Source organism: Rattus norvegicus, chromosome 20 (genome assembly GCF_021556685.1).
Source record: "Rattus norvegicus strain SHRSP/BbbUtx chromosome 20, alternate assembly SHRSP_T2T, whole genome shotgun sequence".
Classification (NCBI taxonomy): domain Eukaryota; kingdom Metazoa; phylum Chordata; class Mammalia; order Rodentia; family Muridae; genus Rattus; species Rattus norvegicus.
Genome location: NC_141553.1, coordinates 29,516,985 through 29,537,500, shown reverse-complemented (window position 1 = coordinate 29,537,500; position 20,516 = coordinate 29,516,985). Strand labels below are relative to the sequence as shown.

Sequence of the window (20,516 nt, the reverse complement as noted above, 5' to 3'; positions counted from 1 at the left end):
CGGTGCCTGGGAGTAAATGATGATGGGAACAGAGGCTGGAACTGGGGCGTGACGCCCCCTGGACCTGGGCATCTGTTCCTCACCACAACCCACTTGCCATCAAGGGCATGTTTCCACTAGACAAGCAGGGATGTCAAGGGCCATAGTTGATGGTGCCCAGCTCTCAGCGGGGACTACAGCAGCCATATTCATTCCAGCCTTTGTGGACACTTGCATAGTCCAGGCTCTGCCCTGGTTCATCACAGCTGGTAAATCCTGTGCAGGGAGGACTCCCGCTCTCTCTGTTTTGCAGACTAGGAAGTAGTTACATGTCTGCTAAGAAACTCGACTCAGGCCACACAGCTGGTATGGAACTGAGTTGATCCAGTTGGTCGGCTTCCTGAGGGCATGACTGAGGCCTCCTCTAACCTACTGCTTTTCCAGTGGAGCCTCAGCCCCATGAGGGCTCCTTCTGTCAATAGCATGACAGTAACATAAAGGGTGGGCCTCATAGACTGAAGGCAGGACCCCACCGATGGCCCTGTTCTTCACCCACAGTCAGGGCTCAAGTACAAACTTGAAGAGGGTAAGCGAGGGGCTAGTTAAAGAACATGACCTTTCCCACATGGGGCTTCCTTCAAGCCAGTGCCCAAGCCCCATAGCATCCTAGCAAGTGCTGCAGTTGCCATGGTGACAGTGGCAGCAGGCAAGTGAGCACCTCACTCAGGTGGCCTTGGCAGCTCCCTGGGTGTAGCTGTTTCTGCCTGCTGGTCTTAGGAGCTTGGAAGAAAATCACACGGAGCTGTGGAAAGTGTGTGTGTGTGTGTGTGCGTGCGTGTGTGTGTGTGTGTGTGTGTGTGTGTGTGTGTGTGTGTGATGGCATATCGTGCTGGGGAAGGTCCCCAAACTTGTTTGAGTGTACCCCAGTTAGTGGTATTTGTCAGGAGACTTATTGGAAAAGATGCTGAGTGTCTCAGGTTGAGAGGACAGTGAGGCCATAAATGGAGGGGGTAGATGCTGGGTGAGGGGATAAATCCGAACATGCCGGGGTCAGAAGCCCTATTCCCTGAACCCAAACGTTAAGCAAGTTTGTTCAGCAAGGGGTTGCCCTGTTTTCTGAATGATTTATGGCGAAATCTTACAAAGATCAAAATTGGATCACGTTCCGTTAAACATTTCATAGGCTCCTTTATTAGAAAGAATAAATGGATATGAAAATCTGGAGGGACAGGAAGCTGGCCATGGAGCTTGAGGATGCCAGGGCCTGTCTGAGTTGAGGAACGGAGGACCAGCCCCCTCCTGATCCATGTAGTCCTGGCTTCATCCCACCCCTGTCCTGTCTGGTCAGCTGTGCTATAAGTAAGAACTGCTTCTCCAAGATGTACCCCTAACACCAAGCAGATGCAGGACAAGAAAGAATAAGAGCACACACTGTGAATGAATGAGTGAGACCACATACTCTATGAATGAATGAAAACATGAGGGTCTATGAATGGATGAATGAGACCACACACTTCTATGAATGAATGAATGAATGAATGAATGAATGAATGAATGAATGAGAACACACAGTTCCTCATTTCCTGTAGCAAACTGCCTGGTGCCTCCTCATACCCTGTCCTCTTTACACAAACACAGCTACACCCATCAGTCTGCTGCATGAGAAAAGTGTCAGGCAGAAGCATGTGGGAACACACTTGCAGCGCTGAGGCCAGGTCCAGATTCCAAAGCCACACAGAGGCGAGTCTTACGGTGGCTGAGAGATCCAGAGGGACTCCTGGCTGACTGCTGGCTAACTGCATGAGCAGGCTGGGAACAACCCCTGTCCTGCAGCCCTAAAGACTGAAGGAGAAGCTATCTCCCCAAGACTTTCCATTGTTGGTGCCTTGACGTAGGGACAGGGAAGGGCAGGGAAGTACCACAACTTCCATGGGGACTTTGGACTCCCTGCGTATTGAAAGCTTGGGTCTTGGGTATGACTTCGTTCCCTGAATCGGAGTCAGGGACAGTTCATGCTCACCTGGTCCTGCCCATACCCTGGAATCTGCTCACAAGGGCATAAACCAAGCAAGCAGTTGTCCCAAGACAGAGCATCTCCTCATTTTAGCCCCACATGGGTTAGGTAAGTGGTCCAGGATCACGCAAGAGCATCAGCCCTCTTCCTAGCTGCTTCCCATCTGTGAATGGTGTTGCCTGCTGTGACCTCAGAGGCTTGATTTGGGAGAAGAGCGCTATGGGCTCCATCCAAACTGCAGCTTCATTCAGGCCTGGCCACGGGATAGCCTGTCTTAGGGACTGCAGAACTGTGAATGGATGCTAGCCTGTCTTAGGGGCTGCAGAACTGTGAATGGATGCGGTAGGATCTGGGAATGAATGAGCCCACCTGGTTGACAAGAATCACAGCCCAGCTGCAGGGCCATAAAGAACGGACAGTAGTCTCCCAGGGCTGCTCCTGGTGGCCTAAGGAATACGTAGCCATACAGGATCCATACAGAACAGAATGTGCCGGTACGTGCTGTCACAGTGGACAATTATGAAAAGTCCTTGTCCCCCGGGAGTTCATAGTCCAGACAGGTAGAGGAGTCACACAGAGAAGCCAGAAGAGGGGCCACTGCCTGTGAACCAGGGGAAGTTGACTGGACTATCCGCACAGCTCTGCCGGAGGAAAGGATGGCTGGATAGGGAGGGAAGGAGATGAGAACAGAGAGGAAGCCGGGGAATGAGAGATCAGAGCAAGAAGGAGCAAGTGTGAAGCCCAGGGAAGCCAGGGAAGCGGGGTGGTCACAGTGTGGGGGCACAGAAGCAGGAAGCCTGGTTGGCAGGGGAGGTACAGAGGCTGCGGGGCCTGGGCAGGAGGCCAGAGGTGCTCATGTATAATTTTTGTGAGTAGTTTAAGTAAGTGTCTTTAATTTAGTAAGAACTTAGAATATTCTTTAAAATTGAATTATGTTTTAACATATTCATCATTTAAAAAAAAAAGCAAACCCTTCTACCATTGCCATAGAAAGTCAGGATGGGGTGACTAGAATAGAATAGAACAGGAAAACAAGCAGGCCAATGAGATGGCTTGACAGGGAAAGGGAGGCTCTTGCCTGACAAACCTGAAGAGCTGGGTTTGATTCCCAGAACCTGCGTAAAGGTAGAAGGAGCTGACTTCACAAAATTGTCCCTGGTCTCCACATGCACACCTTGACACGTGCACTTTTATACAAGCTAAACACTAGTCCTAGTCTTAGTAATACATATTTTAAATTAGAAAAAATAGTACAAAGTAAATCATGTCTGAGTCCTGTCTGAATTTTGCCCGCTTTGGAAGGCTCTATTCTAAAGGAAAGCAAGGGCCTGACATGGCCCACTTGGTAGAGCGCTTGCCTAGCATGCTCAAACCCCATCTTTGAGCCCCAGCACTGCAAGCCAGAGGTAGAAGGGTCAGGGGATCAGAAATTCAAAGTCACCTTTGGCCACATAGGGAATTCAAGGTCAACCTAGGCTATCTGAGTCTCAAATCAAGCAAACAAACAAAAGAATAACAAAAGAAGCATTTTAAAAAAGAAAATTAGTAATCAATATTGATACTGGCCAGCAACAAAAGGAGACTTTCCCCTGGCTCAGAGAACCAGGTGGAAACCTGGAGAGGGCGCTGTAATCTGTGATTCAGAGTTTCTACCCTTGTCAGAGGCTCCTGATTTGTCCCCCTCCAGAGCGGTGTGCCTTGACTCCACTCCTCTGCCATTCCATCATGGCTCTTGGCTTCTGTCTTGCAGGGAATACGAACAGCATCTTTGCCCTGGACTACATCAGCGGGGCTCTCACCCTGAATGGCCTGCTGGACCGGGAGAACCCCCTGTACAGCCACGGCTTCATCCTGACGGTGAAGGTGAGGCCCACCGGCTGGGTACCACACCTCCTAGACCACCGAAGAGCCTGAGGCCTTCCGCAGCAGTCTGAAGGACAGCCGGGAGGGGGAAGGGTGGCTATAAATGCAGGTCTGCCCTGCCCTTCGCACACACTACCAATGCCTGTACTGACCGGAGCTTCCACTTCCCTTTTAGGGTTGATGCTTCCCCAGTTTAGCAAACAGCAGGCTATAAGGGAAGGGGTAGGAGCTGGGGTGGTGGGGAAGAGGTGCCAGCCCCATGCCTTGCAGCTACCTGCCACTTGAGGACAGTTTTAATTGAAATAAGTGGTTTCTGAACCATTCCCTGGGAAGACTATTTAGGGAATGGATCCTGGTGGGGAGAGGAGGCAGGGTACCAGGGACTGCCAAGCCCCAGGCGTAGATCAGTGGCAAGGGGCCTTGAGTGGGTTCTGCATGAAGGGTAGGGCACAGCTGACCTTGCATGGACCTGCTTGGCCTTGCAGAATCAGCTGTGGACCTCTTGGCTCTCATGGCTCACCTGCCCCTTCCTTTTCCCTATGTTCAAGTATGAGTCAGCCAGGGAGACATGTAAGCAAAGTGTCCCCCCTGTACACTAGCCCCAGGCCTTCCTCATGTTCCGCTTCCTCACAAGGGTGCCAAGGGTCTGTTCCAGAGGAAGATAGCCCATCCCTCCACCCAGTACCTGAGACCTCACCTGAGGCCCTCTGAATTCAGTGTTCCCACCTTCATACAAAATGTTAGGTGAATGGCCATTGGGGTGGGCATTTCTATCTCTGTGCTTAATGGCAGACTCCCTACCCAGGTCTCCCTCAGAGTAGCTGGAGCAGGAAATTTGGGTCAGAACTGGGAAATTAGTACTTTGGGACCTTAGGTATCTTTGGGTCCTTTCTGCATCTGACTCCGACCTTCCCAGGCTCAGTAAAGTTGGGACCACAGTGGGGACTCAGTGAGGTCTTGATCTGTCAGTGGTGCAAAGCAAAGCCCTTGATTTTGTCGTCTTCCAAGCCAAGTGGACTCTTCCTGTACCCCTCAGTGGGTGATATCTGTCTGGTCCTCCTGCCCCACTCCTTGATGATTTCAGAAGCCCATGGCCTAAGTTTGAAACCTACTCAGGTTTCTTCTGGTACAAATTACCCACATCTATGATCCTCAGCGTCCTTGTCTTCCTAGGGCCGTGGCGGGGATTGATGGGAGAGGAGTTCACACCAGCACACATGATCTAGTGCTGAGAACATGCTGAGTGGGTAGCAGCCGTTTCTGTGACTGTGGTGACTTCCTCTGTGTGCAGGGCACTGAGCTGAATGATGATCGTAGTCCGTCTGACGCCACCGTCACCACGACCTTCAACATCCTGGTTATCGACATCAATGACAATGCCCCGGAGTTCAACAGCTCTGAGTACAGCGTGGCCATTACTGAGCTGGCACAGGTCGGCTTTGCCCTCCCTCTCTTCATCCAGGTGGTGGACAAGGATGAGGTGAGTGGCTGGAGCTTATAGCCCGTCTGCACTCACTGCCTGCCTGATCTATTCACCACTAGGAGGGGAACCAGAAGTCTCTGGCTCCTGCTTTTGATGTCCTCACATGGGGACATGCCTTTCTCATCTCACCAACTCCTTTGGCTTAAGGATGCTTAAAAGCAGTTCTCACATTTTCTCACATTTCAATGGTTCGACCTGTACCCTCTGGACTGTCTGCAATGCAACACACACACATACACACACACAGACAGACATACATGCATGACACACATTCCATACACATGCATGACACACACAATATACACACATGCAACACACACACACCATACATACACATGTACCACACATACATACTTCACACACATGGACATGTATGACACACACAAACCACACCCATGCATGGCACACTCAAACACATAATGACACAACATACCACACACGTGTGTGACATACATGATACACATGAATCACACACATGTACTACACATACACACCACAGACATGTATCTCACACACCATACATACAAGCATCATACACATATATACATACACATCACACTCACATGTATCACATATATACACACCACATACACTTAACACATGTGTCACATACAAACCATATCCACACATGTACCACCAATACATACACTCCCACATACCAACACATTCATTACATACACACATACCACATACATGCATAATACACACCACACATACATACATACATCACATACACACCACACACATGTATCACACACACCCCACACACTAACACATGCATGACATAAAACACATACCACAAACGTGTATGACATACACCATACACACATTACACACACACACACACACACACACACACACACACACACACACACACAGTGCATGAGAATCTCAGAGCAAAGTCTAGTGCAGGTTTCTGTGGTATAATGATACTTAAGTAACAAGAATTGCCCATCCCTGTGTAACATCCAAGGTCCAGGGCTCATAGACCATGAATGATCAGCTGAAGAGAGGGGTTCCTGGGGAGAGGAGTCTTGAACTGAGCCAAGGGGCACCTAGGAAAATTGGTGACCCACAGAGGCCCAGAGACAGAGCAGGCTGTGCCCCACACAGGCAATGCAGGGTTTGGGCTGGGGTAGAAGCAAGGGAGCTGGGAGTCATACTTGATCCTTTGGCTCTGTGGCCAAAGGCCTTGAGGGTAAGCCCCTGTTGACCAGCTCTGTAGGAAGGAGACATTAATGACCCTTTCAGAACCTCCCCATGCCCAGGTGTTTAGGAAGAAAGAAGAAAGCTGTGCCTGTCAAACTCAAGTTAACCCTAAGGCACAGGCTGATTCTGACAGATTGTCTGCTGGGAGCACTGCTCTGGGTGGGCATTGGAGAACTCAGTCAGCAGCTTCTTCGACAGGTGCAAAAGGATGAAGGAAGGCTGTAGGCAGAGACAAACTCCTCTATGCTGTAGTCTGTGACGCCCTGAGCTGCTTGCTGGTCGGCCATAGTGAGTCTAGGGTTCGAGCTAAACCCATGTCTATCCCAGAGGAGGAGACATGATCCCTGTGGAGGAAGAAGGAAAATGCACAGGACTTGGCCACCCTCCCTGTTCCCCAAACTGCAGCTCCCCAGGGCACACAGCCCTGACCCTACGCTAAGAGTCAGACCCTCACCCTGAGGGTCTCTGCAGGCTGCAAGCCTGCCTGCAGTGGGTGCCAGGATGCTGCATTGATCGGTTTTCTGTTACTGTGATAAAAGCACCTGACAAGAACAACTCAAGGAAGAAGGGTTTATTTTGGCTCACAGTGTGAGGGCGGGTCCTAATGGCTGTAAGAGAGGCTGAGCTACACTGTATCTGAGGCTGGGGAAACAGAAACAGATGAATGTTGGTACTCAGTTTACTTTCTCTACTGTATTTAGTAAATCCTATCAGGTTGAAGATGAAGATAAACCACTGTGTGGTGGGTGGGTATTGGATCCCAGTCTGCCTTTAGTGGGCACCCCACATAGCATAGCCAGTGACAGGACCTGAGGCCAGGGGCACTTGGAGCAACAGGGGCTGTCCCTACCCTCTGTCATTTTCCTCCACAGAGGTGACCTTGTCTCTGATAATCAAGGGCTTGCCTCCGCTCAGGGTCCTGCTCTTTCAGGGCCCTGTGACACCCTGAGTACTGACAAGGACTGGCAGATCAGAGACCCCCAGAGGCCATCAGCCCACCCTCATGTCTCCACTCCACTCCACTTGTGGCCAGGTTCAGCCCTCAGAGAGAGAAGTGCAAGCCTCACTTCCTGTATGGATTTCCACACTGTCTCTCCTGCTACCCTTAGAACCTCGAGGGGCTCAGATCTGGCCAGAGAGCAGCATCCAAGGCCAAGACTCTCTAGATCTAAGGAAGAACGCTGTGACCCAGGCTAAGGGCTTAGGCACACCAGACAGGAAGAGGAGGCACCTGCTGCAATACAGTGTCTCAGGACACACTTAAAGCAACCAGGCAACTGTCTGAACGACTGTCTCACTGTGTTCTTGAGTGTGTTAGCATTTATGTCTGAGTTCAAATCTACCTTTGGATTTGTAGCAGAAAAAACATTTTCATTAAGCAAATTATTTGAATAGATAGTTTAGTGGGAGTGGGATACACCAGCCTGTATCTGTAAGTCAGAAGAAAACTTTGGGAAGTCGGTTCTTCCTTCTATGACATGGGCTACAATAATGAAACTCAGGTCGTCAGCCTTGGCAGCAGGCACCTTTTACTGGCTAGGCCGTCTTTCTGGCTAAACTGAGAACATTTTAGAATGCAGGAAGAGGACATATGGAGAGCTCAGACCTCTTGTTGAGGGCTCTATAGAACCAAAGGCAGTCGTGGACTGTCCCCACAGCTGTGGCCATATGGTAATGACCCAGATCTTCACCCTCTGGTGGGTTGGGAGGCTGTAGGGTCTACAGGATGCAAGATCCACAGACCAAGATTCAGCAGGTCTTCAATGCCTCATACCCTATCCAGAACTCTAGATATAGAGAAATTCATTGCTCAAAATCTTCCCCATAAATGCTAAGCACAGCTGGAAGATGGCCATGGGCTCCTTCCCAGCTGGGTTCCAGAGACTGCGTGGGCAGGCTGACCTCAATCGTCCACTATTGTGTGGTGGTGAAATCGGAAAGGGTAGCAGGAAGCAGGTGACCTCTGGGGAACTTTGTGGCTGTGGTTTCTACTTAGGATGCTGACTTATCTCGGAAAGGCTAGATGTACCGCCAGTGGCCCCAGACCCGAGATGCCACGGAGTGTGCCACTGCGCCTCGGGCTTTTAGTGTGCTAAGCCCCACAACCCAGGGGCTGGCAAGAGGCCCTTGCTCCTCCCAAGGACTCCCATAATTGGTCTCCAGGTAATCTGTCCACCTTTTACCAGGCTATAGAACATTCACGAAAAGCAGAGAAGAAAGAGCTGCTGTGGGTTGGAGTCAGGGGTGGCCGGGTTTTTTTTTTTTTTTTTTTTTTTTTTTTTTGTCCTGTGTGACAGTTGAGGTGACAACTGAGAAGCAAATAGATGGGGTGTAAGTGTGGAGTGAGACCAGGAAAAATGGAGGCGGAAGGCCAGCAGTCAGCCTTGGTGGAGACCCATCTCTGATTCAAACGGAAGGCTGTGGCGCATTCACTCTTAGCACCTCCGCAGTCTCATTTGTCCCACCCCCAAAGCCTGGGGGTGCTGGAGTAGATAAGCAAAGAAGTGTCCACTCACTCCCACCCTAGGCTTTCTCCAGGACAAGCCTCTCTGGGCTAGCCTGCAGCCTCCGGCCTCTCCCTTAGCTGAGGGCTCCTTGGAGGCCAGCCATTTCTGCTTAACTCAGCCACTCTTCCACAGACTGGAGGAGGCTGCCTGTGTGGGCATCCTCCCCTGGAGCATCAAACTAACGGAGGGTGAGGCACCCTCCCACCCGGCTTCACCTAGTCTGTCTAGATTCTGTCTCTCCTACTCTGCTCCTTTGCAGGGATTTTGACAGTTGACTCGGCATGGAAAGTGACAGCAGACTGCCACTTTCTTTGTTTCTTTTCCAAAGAACCCCTAGTTCCCTCCCAACCTGTTTTGTTTTGTTTATGTTTGGTTGGTTGGTTTGGTTTGGTTTGGTTTGGTTTTTGTCTGCTTTAGTTCTCGTTTTTATATTTGAGACAGAGTCTTGCTATGTAGCTCAGCTGGCCTAGAACCAGTGACCCCCACCCCCACCACACCTAGGGGCTAGATCTATAGGAGTGGGAGGTGTTCCTCCAAGCCATCTCACAGCTCCCACAGTGCAACTCTGCTGTGCTGTGGACAGTGTCCCTCAGCGCCCTGCCAGACCCATCAGGCCACACACATCGTGTTTGTAGTGATGTATTTGCTATTCTCTTTGCTGTGGCAAAACACCAGATTAAAGCAACTTAAAGGGTTTATTGTGGCTCACGGTTGGAGGACGAAGGGAAGTTGTGTTGACAGGAGCCTCGGGAAGTGGTCACATCGTGTCCGGAGTCAGGAAGCAGAGAGGGATGAAGGCTGGAGCTTGGTTCTTCATTCAGTCTAAGATGTCTGTCCATAGGGTAGTCTATCCACAATGGGTGACTCTTCCCACCTGACAGAAACATCCTCACAGACACGCCCAGAAGCTTGTCTCCTACGTGATTCAAGTTGCTGACATGATCGGGACAATATTAACAACCACAATGACAGGAGTCTGCAATTTAAAGTGGAACCAGTTGCTGGGATGTCACTCATAGATAGGACACTTGCCTGGTGTCCACAGCGTCCTTGCTCCAGTCCTTGCTTGAGAAGTGACTCCATCTGGCCTGGCATCCGCCTCTGGGACCCCTATGAGTTGGGACATGAAGGCTTTATCCTCACATTTGGTCTTGGGGGATTGCCCAGTCTATACGAGTGCTGAAGAAACAGAGACAGGAGGATTCTGGGGCTCTCTCAGGCCAGCCAGCCTAGAAAAAAAATCAGTGTTCTTCAGGTTCAGTGAGACTCTGACTAAAAACAGCATAAACAGCAATTGAAGTACCCTGCATCAACCTATGGCCTCCACACACATGTGTACATACAGACATGCGTGCATGGCCACACACACATGCATGTGCTCGGGTGTGCGTGCACACATGTGTGATTTCAGGCATCCCCTACCACACCTGGCTCAGTGGACCTGAGTACCCACTCAGGAGGAAGGCAGGATGTGGAGGCTTCCGGTGCCCCACATCATCTACCCTCCTGTCTTAGCTGGACCTGGGCCCTCTGTGGCTCCCCTGATTCCCTCCCAAGCAACCCCTGCCTTTCTGCATCTGGTGCTATCCAGAGTACCTCACGCAAGTAGGATAAGAGAGCCAACAGGTTCAAAATCATAATAAGGGCCCTGAAGCAAAGTTGTCCTTCCAACTCAGGCTCCGGATGTCCTCAGAGTAACAATAGAAAGTTCAAAGAACTGCTTCGAGGGAAAGTAAGTTAGAACAGGGCCTGCCCCATCTCAAACTCTCCTGCCCAGGAGGTAATCCCAGGATGGAATGTTTGTCCTTGTCAGGAAGGAAAGGTTCAGAGAGGTTAAGGGGCTTGCCCACAGTCACATAGAGTGGATTACAGTTTAGGTGGAATTTGACCTTTGATTCTGATCTCTCCCCTGTGCCTCGGGGTTCCTCGGTTGGATATATGGCTGCCTTTCTCCCCGACCCCCCTTCCCCAACTCAGTAGCTGTTCCCCTTTGCACTCCACTGGGGACATGCCATGGAGGTGTCACATAGGAGTGAGTGGATGCATTGTTAGGGACCATGGGAGGAGGGAAAAAGCGTTCTCTGCTTGCCTGGCGTTAAAGAGAATTGCAAACTGCCGTCCTCTCAGGTCCTCTGATGGCAGAGGGTGGGGACCCTGGGAAATCCAGGGATTCCGTCACAGAGCTTGGACTGGAACATCACCCTGTGGGACCAATTCAAATACTTGACCCCACAGAGTGGTGGGTCCTCCCAGCTCCTGCATGGCTGGCAGGAGGGGAAGAAAAAGGGACCTGAATCAGACAGGTGAGCAGGGTACGTCTAGCAAGAGTGTGTTCTTATTTCAGGCAACTGTCACGATTAATTTGTTTGAGGAGAATAAGTGGGGGAGTGGAGCCAAATTACCCACCTCCCCAAGGAAAAGACATCACCAGCATCTAAGGAAAACAGGTGGAAGGCGGGGAGAAAATTCCAGAATGCTGGGCTGTTTAGGAATTGGGGCGGGGTGCATGGGGCAGAGATGCTTCTTCTGTTAGTCTCAGGCTTGTGTTCGCTCATCACCCGGATTTTCCATTCCATGTGTGTTCTAGGCCTCTCAGAGAACCATGGCACAAGCCTGTGTTCATTTACATTTCCTGATCCGTTTGTTCCTGTTCGCGGTTTGTCCACTCCTCCCATGTGCCCTCACGCTCAGCACTGTGAAGGGTGTGTCCTTACTAAAGCTCCCTCCGGCCCCTCTGGAAAGCAGCCTTCCAGTCCAGGAGTTTCTGTCCTACAGGGACCAGAGCCCACGACCTTGAGGGACTAGATCAGAGGTGAAGAAAAGAGCCTGTGTTTTCGTTCTCACTAATGTGAGCTCCACCCACTCTCTTGTTACAGGTCTAGATGCAAGGGCTCTGACCTCAAGGAAAACCCCTGATGTGTTCAGATCACTTTGCTGGGGTTCCAGGAATCTCAAAATCCTATTTACACCTGACCCCCGCTTTGAAATAACAGCACATGGCTGGCATCTCTGCCTCTAAAATGCTTGCCGCATGAATTCCAAAGCACACATGTGACTGCATGGCCCCTTTAAAATACTCAGAAAACTGTTTCAAAGTAGTCAGTTGACTTAGCTGGCGTCTCCTTTATTTTATACAATTAGAAACATTCCAATAGGGTCGGGATGTGGCCCCATTGGTACTCGAGGCCTTGGGTTCAATCCTCAACACCACATATACCAGAAGATGTGGTGGTGCAGGCCTGTAGCCCCAGGAGGAGGATCAGAAGTTCCAGGTCAGCCTCAGCTCCATAGGGGGTTTGAGACCAGCTTGGGTTAGAGATGCTGTCCAAAAAAAAAAAAAAAAAAATCCTAGGAGACCAGTGGGCTTCTAGAAGGATCTGTAGCATAAAGAAAGAAGAGGATAAGCAAACCTGGAGGTGGTGACGCCTTTAAGTCCAGTATTCAGGAGACAGGGGCAAGCAGATCTCTGTGAGTTCAAGGGCAGCCTGGTCTACAGAGTGAGTTTCAGGACAGCCAAAGTTTAACAGATAAACTGTCTCAAAAAACAAGCAGCAACAAAAAGAGAAGATAGGCCGGCCCCGGCTTCACTGGGGGCCCCTCATCTTCACTACCTGCAACCTACCCCCACCTACCTCTGCCCCTCCCCTTTGTCTCCCCAACACCTACCAAGCTTTTGGGGTTGGTTCTTTTAGCCCTCAGTGCCCTGAGCATGCCTCTGCATACCTGGATGAAGCCAAGACCCCCTTGATCCCTGTCACACTTTCCAGTGAGTATTCATCACTAAGACCACTGTTTCTCTGAGCCCTGTAGGATAGATGGTGTCTCCCCAACACATAGTTTGCTTGTGTTGAACACAGTAGGCATACACACCCCTGCCTCTTCGGAAAGTAACCGCTGCTATCCTGAATTCAGATTGTCTAAGCCACTCTTTTAGGAGCAAAGAAAGGTGACCAGTCTACCAATCGCAGGACTGTACTCTTTTCGAGGGCGTGGTCATCCATTGTCTAGCCACTCCCTCCTCAACCCTTCTAGGCAAGTAACTAAGATGTAGCTGTCAATCACCATGAAATTTGAAGCGGGTGGGAGGTGATGCCTCCAGTCCTGTCCCTCTCCCAACCCCGCCCTCTGCCTCTCACACAGAGTTGTGAGAAGGAGCAGAAGACAGGCCTCTGGTCCAAGGAGAAACCAAGGCAGCAGCTTCTGGTCCCTCCCCCAAGACTGAGGCTCTCCAGGAAGATAACCATTGCCTGCCAAACCTATCAGCTCTAGAAGGGATGCCCCAGGAACAGGACAAACCCGTCTGCGTTTCCCATTAATTTCTCCCCAGATGCCTTTGTGGAGGTTCTTCTTGCTGTGATTGTGATTATTGGGCTTTTTTTTTTTTCTGGCTTTGGCACATTCTCACATCCCCGCTGCGTGATCCAGCCTCCCTGAGGACCAGAGGGTGGCCTGGTGTGACTCAGATACCTCTACACTTGGTGTCATCACAGATGCAATTAGCATGTGATTTGCGCTGGTCCCTGCCTGGCAGGAGTGGGGCAAGTGATAAACCCGCTGGGAAACACTGTTTTCAGAGTGTCCCTGGACCCTGTCAGGGCACACCCAAGTTCCCTGAGCTCCAGCGAGGCTGAGTGGGGGTGGGGATCGGGGTGGGGGGGCGGGGGCGGGGCGTCTGCAGACTGGTTCTCTTTTTATCTGTTTCCCAGTGAGGACCCTTTCCCATGATCCTCCATGCGCGAACCTGAGCAGGACCCAGTGGGAAGTAGTGAGACTCATTTTATCTGAAAAGTCACATCCCTAAAACAGCACTTGGTCTTCCAAAAGCTCCCATGGGATCAGAAGCAACTAGCAACCTTATCCTGCACCCTTAGACTATCTATTGCCTGACTCATGCCTCCTGTGGCGCCCAGTCCCGGCCCCAGGCCCATGCTCTCCGGAATGGTGTCTTTTCCCCACGCCCCCCTGCCTGCCCACTTCGTTCACACTGTTCATCTCATCACGTGATTGCTGCTCCCTGTGGGCAGCTTCAGCTCCCAACATGGGAAACTGAAGAAACAGAATGAGGAGGCAGGCAGGCAGGCGGCAGTTCAGATCCTGGGGCTCACCCCGACTTTGGCTCTACATTTATTTGGGAGTGGAGGTGGGGGTGGTGACTGAGACAGGGTTTCTCTGGGCACTTCTTGCTGTCCTGGAACTCACCCTGTAGACCAGGATGGCCTTGAACTTTACAAAGATCCACCTACCTCTGCCTCGCAAGTGCTGGGATTAAAGACACACGCTGCTACCACCCAACTAAATTAAACTCTTTCAAAAAGGGTGGGGAGGGGTTGGGGATTTAGCTCAGTGGTAGAGCACTTGCTTAGCAAGCGCAAGGCCCTGAGTTCAGTCCCCAGCTCCGGGAAAAAAAGAAAAAAGAAAAAAAAAGGGTGGGGAAAGCCACTAGGGCTAGAGAGGTTGCCCAGCATGTGGGAGGTCCTGAGTCCAATCCCCAGCACTGCAAAACAAATGGGTAATACGTGGCAGGCAATACAAAGATAACTTGGAGAAAAGGCAGCTGAGGCCAGGGTTGTAGCTCGCTTGGTAACTTGCTGGCACGGAATGTAGGAAGCGCTGGGTTCAATCCCCAGTGCTGCAATAAAGCAGGCGTTTTGGCAATTACACATTGGCACACATTGGCAATTCCAGCAGTTAGGAGCAGGAGGATCCGAAGTTCAAGGCCATCCTCTGCTAGGTAAGAAGTTAGCAGTTTTGAGGCCCGCTCAAGGGGGATGGATTGTGTGGTGGTGGTGATGGTGATGGTGGTGGTGATGGTGATGGTGATGGTGATGGTGATGATGATGATGACGATGTCATGGGTCCTCCTGCTTCTTCTCTGCTCAGATGGCATTGAAGGAGAGACCTCTGAGGTGATAACATTTAGTGGAAGGATATTCTAGCAGAAGAAAGCCTGAGGGCATGCCTCTGAGGCAGGGGCATGCTTCTCTGTCAAGGACTAGTATATAGTCAATCCCAGCTCTGCGGAGGCAGAGACAGGAGATTTCTGGAGCTTGCCGGATAGCTGACCTGGCTGAATTAGTAAACTCCGGGTTCAGTGAGGGCTTTTGTCTCAAAACTTGAAGTAGAGAGCAGTCGAGGACACCTGGTGTGGTCCCCTGCCCTTAATGTGTGAGTACATTCATGTGTGCATGCACCCACATCCGTGTACTCACATATATCACATGTGCACACAGGTACACATACAAAGATAGAGATGGCAGCCTTGGGGGAGAATCAGGTGTATTCAAGGGTATTGTCCTAAGAGAAGCCGGATACCAAATGATACGTCTGTGTGACTTGTGACATCCCCAAAGAACACAGGAGCTCTGTGGCTGACAGCAGGGGCTACGAAGACTTAGAACACAGCAGGGTTCTTTGGGAGGGTAGTAGAATTGTTTGGGGCCCTAGCTTAATGGAAGGGAGACAGGAATCTAGACATGCATTGTTATTCATAGAACTGTAGAACGAAAACCGTTAGTTATGCTACATGCTCATTTATGAAGTATTGTGGATGTCCCTATGCCCCAAAAATCATGAGGTGAGAGGAGTCACCATCAAAGATACCTATAGGGGCTTCTAGACCAGATGACATCACCCCCTTCCTTGATGTTTTGATGCAAGCCTGTAGTATGCATATGACAGGCAGGCATCCCTGATTCAAGGTTGACAGGTGACCCATGGCCAGGGCAGGGAAACTGAGCCAGACAAACCAGAATGGAAAGGGGACAGAGGCAGCAGGACCGAACCACATGGAACATAGGACATGTGCTACACTGGGTCCCAAGGGCACAGACTCAGTGCTCAGAAGTCAGAGGAGGGGGAAGGGGAAAAAAGGAGGGAGGGAGGGAGGGAGAGAGAAGAGGGGCAGGAGGGAGGATAGGAGGAAGGAGGGAGGGGGAGGGAGAGAGAGAGAAGGGAGAAAGGATGCCTTAAGGCAACGACTGAAGGTCAGGTGTAGCTAGCCTATGAGGGATTCCCATGATGCACTTGGCTGTGGGCTGCAAAGTGGGAACTGTTCATTTAAACACCCCTCCGACGGCCTCCGTGTGAGTACATTATGATTCCCAGGAGAGCTGGGGCCGGCAGAGGGAGGTGTGCTTGCACAGGTGACAAGCACCTGCCGCCTCCCACAGCACTACACCCATCCGGGATGGAAATGACGGCTCTCTAGTGTTCTTCCCTGAAAAGTGCCAGCTGCCAGTCGGATTGAATTAGATTTCACAGGCTTGTGCTGAGGTTTTTTTTCCCCCCAATACATGGAATTCACCAGCAAATTACTCTTAAAGAGGGAAAATCAATCATTTGGAGCAGAGATAAGCTGACGGCAAGGCAGCCTGGGATTGATCCCATCTGTGCAGGCGTGTGTGGAATTCGATGGGTAACCTGGGGCACCAAAGAGAAGAGCGGAGGAGATATGGAAGGAGAGAGAGGCTCAGTCTGTCCGTCTGGGCCAGAGTAACCAGGGGGCTCAGTTGCCTCCAAGTGGAGACAGGGCATCTAAGACCAATGAGCCAGAGGATTCGGTTGCATGGCAAGAGACACTTCCTGGTTTGTAGATGGTCATCTTCTCCCCGTGTCCCCACATGGCAGTAAGGGCAAGGGTGGCCCTGGGGTTCCTTGCATAAGTGCCATCAAGAGCTGGCATCCCATTCTGGAAGATTCCACCCACACCCCAAGTCACGTCTGAGAGGCTCACCCTCGTTTGGGATTAGGGTTTTGATATGTGCATGTTCTGGGGGGGCGGGTGACACTAAGTGTCTATGGTTTCAGACAGGAAGTGAAGGGACACGAAGGGGAACAGAGAGTGAGAGAGGAGGTGAGAGGGACAGAGAATGGGAGGAAACACCTCAGTCAGAGGACATCAAGTAGTTCATGTTCAAGGGTGGATAGGAGAAGCTCCCAAAGCAAAAGTACCATTTTACAGATTGGGAAACTGAGGCACAGGAAAAGCTCTTCCCCCATCACACAGCAATGGGTGGTAGCTCCAGAGAATACACACTCTCAGCTTTAGTCCTGCCTGCTTGGAGGCTCAAACCTGGGAAGGCAGGACTTGGGGTGAGAAGAGACTCAGAAAGGGGGCAATAGCCTTTGCTCTGTGTGGAGACTCTCTGAGTTGCTGGGGGCCAGACAGACCTAGAACTCAGGAAAGGGCAGTGGAGGCCAACAGTTGCCTCTGAGGTCCCCAAGGGGAGCTGGAGACAGAGTTAGCAAGTTCCATGGGGATCTCTGGTGCCTTCTGGACTTGGTTATCCAGACTAGCCTCAGGGGTGCAGTGGGCATGAGGCAGTGGCCTGGAGCAGCAGGGACAGAAATCTAGGGGTGGAAGGGAGAAGCAGCTGACTATAAGGGAGAGGGTGAGGGGTCTCCTCCCTGCCAAGGCCAGTTCACCATATCTAATTGGGATTAATTGAGTGGAAGACAGGACAAAGGAGTGATAAAGAACACAGCTTGCCAGCTTTGATTTTCTGCCACTCAATAGCTTGGATGAGCTCAACCAACAGCAAGAGCGTGGAGCCCCGGCAGTCCCTGCTGAGGGTGGGAATGGATGGTCCCTGCACCCTACTCATCCATTGCGGGTCCTCCTCTGCCTGCCCCTCCCAGCCCTGGCCAAGGTCTCAACTCAGCCCATCTCAGGGTCGCCTCCCCTCTCACCCTATGCCTACTAGAACTCTGGAAATGGCTCTCCTAGAAGAGCATCTGTCCAGGCAGCTACCAGGATGTCACAGTTTGCCCTCAGTAGTCTGCTAGGTCTTCCCCCACCCCCATTTTGCAGATGACGAAAGCAGGTCTAATGGAAGAAAAATCATTTATGTGAAACCACAAAACTAAGGAGGGGGATGCCTGAGTCCAAGCTCAGGTCTGACTGCTCAGGGCATTTAAGTTTCTTCTGTTTGTGGTGTATGCATAGGCAGAGGAAGTCAGATATTACCCTTGGAGGACCTTCTTTCTACCTTATTTTTTTTGAGACAGACTCTCTCATTATTTGCAGCTCACAAATTCTAGTAGGTTGTCTGACCAGCAAACCTCTGCCTCTGCCTCTGCTCTGCCTCTGCCTCTGCCTCTGCCTCTGCCTCTGCCTCTGCCTCTGCCTCTAGTGCTAACATTATAGGAGCACTTTGTACCAGGTGTTTACATGGGTGCTAGGAACCGAACCCAGGACCTCATGCTTGTAAAGCAAGCACTTTATTCCCTAAGCTATCTACCTAGCCATGATTTTAACAAACATCACTAAACTTCAGTGTTCCCCGCTAGGTGTGTGGTCCCAGGACTATCCTGTGGCAGATCTGAGTCCTAGACAAAGTTTCTAAGGGCATGGCGCTGACTCTGGGGACCCCCTCTGCACCCCACTTCCTTATCCTCGGTCTCTCACCAGCCCATGGAGCTCCCGGGAGACGATTGTCTCTGGGAAGAAGATTCAGTTCATGTCAGAGAGGGCAGGCTCCACTGCACCCCCTTCAGAGATGGAGAGGGTGTGGACAGGGGGTAGAACCTGGCAAGGAAGCATAAGGTTTGGGGCCCTGAAAATCAAAAGTTTTATTATCATTCTTGGTCAGAAATGGAACATATTCTTGGTGTTTAGGCCAGGGATGGTTGAAGGAGATTTTGAATATTTATTTCCTTCTCAACAAACTCCTGTCTGGGGGTTTATTCATGATGGTGTGACAAAGCTTGAATTTTGACAAAGACACTAATTTTTTTTTACTGTTTCAGAATTGACTCTCTAGATTTTTATGGTCAAAATAGGCTATAGTCATCCCCCAAGTTTTTAGGGTTACTTCTTTAAAAGAGGGAATGTTATAGTAGTCTGAATTGGGGTTCTGTTGAGGTCCATAAAGAGAAAGCCATATCCTGTAACAGAGAAGCCAAGATTCCAGGGAAAGTGAGCCGCCAGGTCATTGGCGTGGCACTACCAGTGACCAACAGCAGAGAACAGAGTCTACTGTGTTATCCTAGTAAGGCATGTGTGCTTGGGCTGTTCTGCAGGCCTCAGGCCCTAGAGGAGGCCTGGGCATGAGTAGGGAGATGCACTGAGACCTTTCTCACTCAGAATCTATAGAGGGATAGAGGATGCTCAGCAGACCTCAGCTCATGGCCACAAAGCCTTGCTGAAGTCAGGCCAACCTCACCCCACCCCATGCAGGTCCCTGTCCCTCTCCTGTGAAAGCCTCAGGTATCTCAATGCATTTGCAGAGGGCCCAATGCATCAGCCCTACCCCATGAAGAACTGAGGCTAGCACTTGGCCAGGAGACCACTGTGACAGAGTCATGGACAGGCTTAGTGGCAACCAGCAAGGGCAGGTGACCACACCTGGTGGCCCTCCCCTTCCAGAAACTGACGGTGGGGCATGGTGAAGGGAAGTAGCCAGGCAGTCTCTGCTGGCAGCTGGCTGATAAGGAGCTGCCCTCTGCAGGGGGCTGGAAGGCTGTAGTCACCAAGAGCGACTGGGGAATGGCGCGGGGAGTGAGGGATGATTTCAGTGTGTAACCCTTCCTAAGAGATAAAGAAAACCAAGCTTGGAGAGGTCTCCAGCCAGCAGCCCCTGGCTGCCAGGCCTTGGGAGCGAGCTGCAGCTGTCTTAGGGACCACAGCCCCACCAATCAGCCCTTCAGATCACCTCACGCAGAGTAGAATTTAATCCCCCACCCGCAGGCTCCTCTCCACACACACCGGGCTCCTTTTGATGTTCTTTTTATCTCCCTTTCCAACCAAATCGCCCTTTAACACTTCTGAAAGCGCCTCCTGCCGCCTCCAGCAGCAGGATGGCAGTCCTGTAGGAAGACAAGTGAGAATGGGAGGATCCTGGCAGCTCAACAGGTAACGAGGACGCCACCCTTGGTTGATGTCACAGAGGTGTGTGTCACACATGTTGAAGCCAAAAGTTGGAAGTACTTGAGACAAAGGCTTCTAGGCCAGGGCTGTAGCTAAGAGTTTTACACCAATTCAACAAACACGGTGGGTGCCCATCCCCACCGAGTTCCTGCGTGGGCCTAGCAGAACCTGGTTCTCCAGAACAGCCAGGGAGAGCATGTGAGGACTGGTCAGCAGTGATTCCCAGTGATTCTGGGAAGCTTCAGAACAGTGACACAGAGTCCTGACAAGTAAGGGGTCAGACCTGAGCCTCTGAGGTAGATCCAGGAGAGGAGATCGGGAGGGGACAGACCTTAGTAGCACAAGTGGACAAACTTTAGTGTCTGAGACTCACAGAAGTCTCGTCAAGAGGCTAGGGAAGGGACTGGGAAGATGGTAGGTTAATAAAGTCCCTGCCAGGTAGGCATAGAGACTTGAGTTTGATCTCCAGCTCCACTGAAAAGCACAGGTTTAAAGACCCGGTGCTGGGAAGGTAGAGCAGTACCCTGGGACTCCCTGGCTGGCCAGCCTCACCAACCTAGCCACATGGGTGAGCCACAGGATCCCATTGAGACT

The 20,516-nt window shown here is 51.1% G+C and overlaps 1 protein-coding gene across 2 annotated transcripts in view; it reads left to right on the top strand.

The window, feature by feature from the left end:
• Positions 1–20,516, top strand: part of Cdh23 (cadherin-related 23) — a 382,621-nt gene that overhangs the window by 196,614 nt on the left and 165,491 nt on the right. For both annotated transcript variants that reach the window (XM_087596750.1, NM_053644.2), the window contains 2 exon segments: positions 3,744–3,856; positions 5,148–5,336. In XM_087596750.1, coding sequence (XP_087452876.1) covers positions 3,744–3,856; positions 5,148–5,336 — 302 coding nt within the window.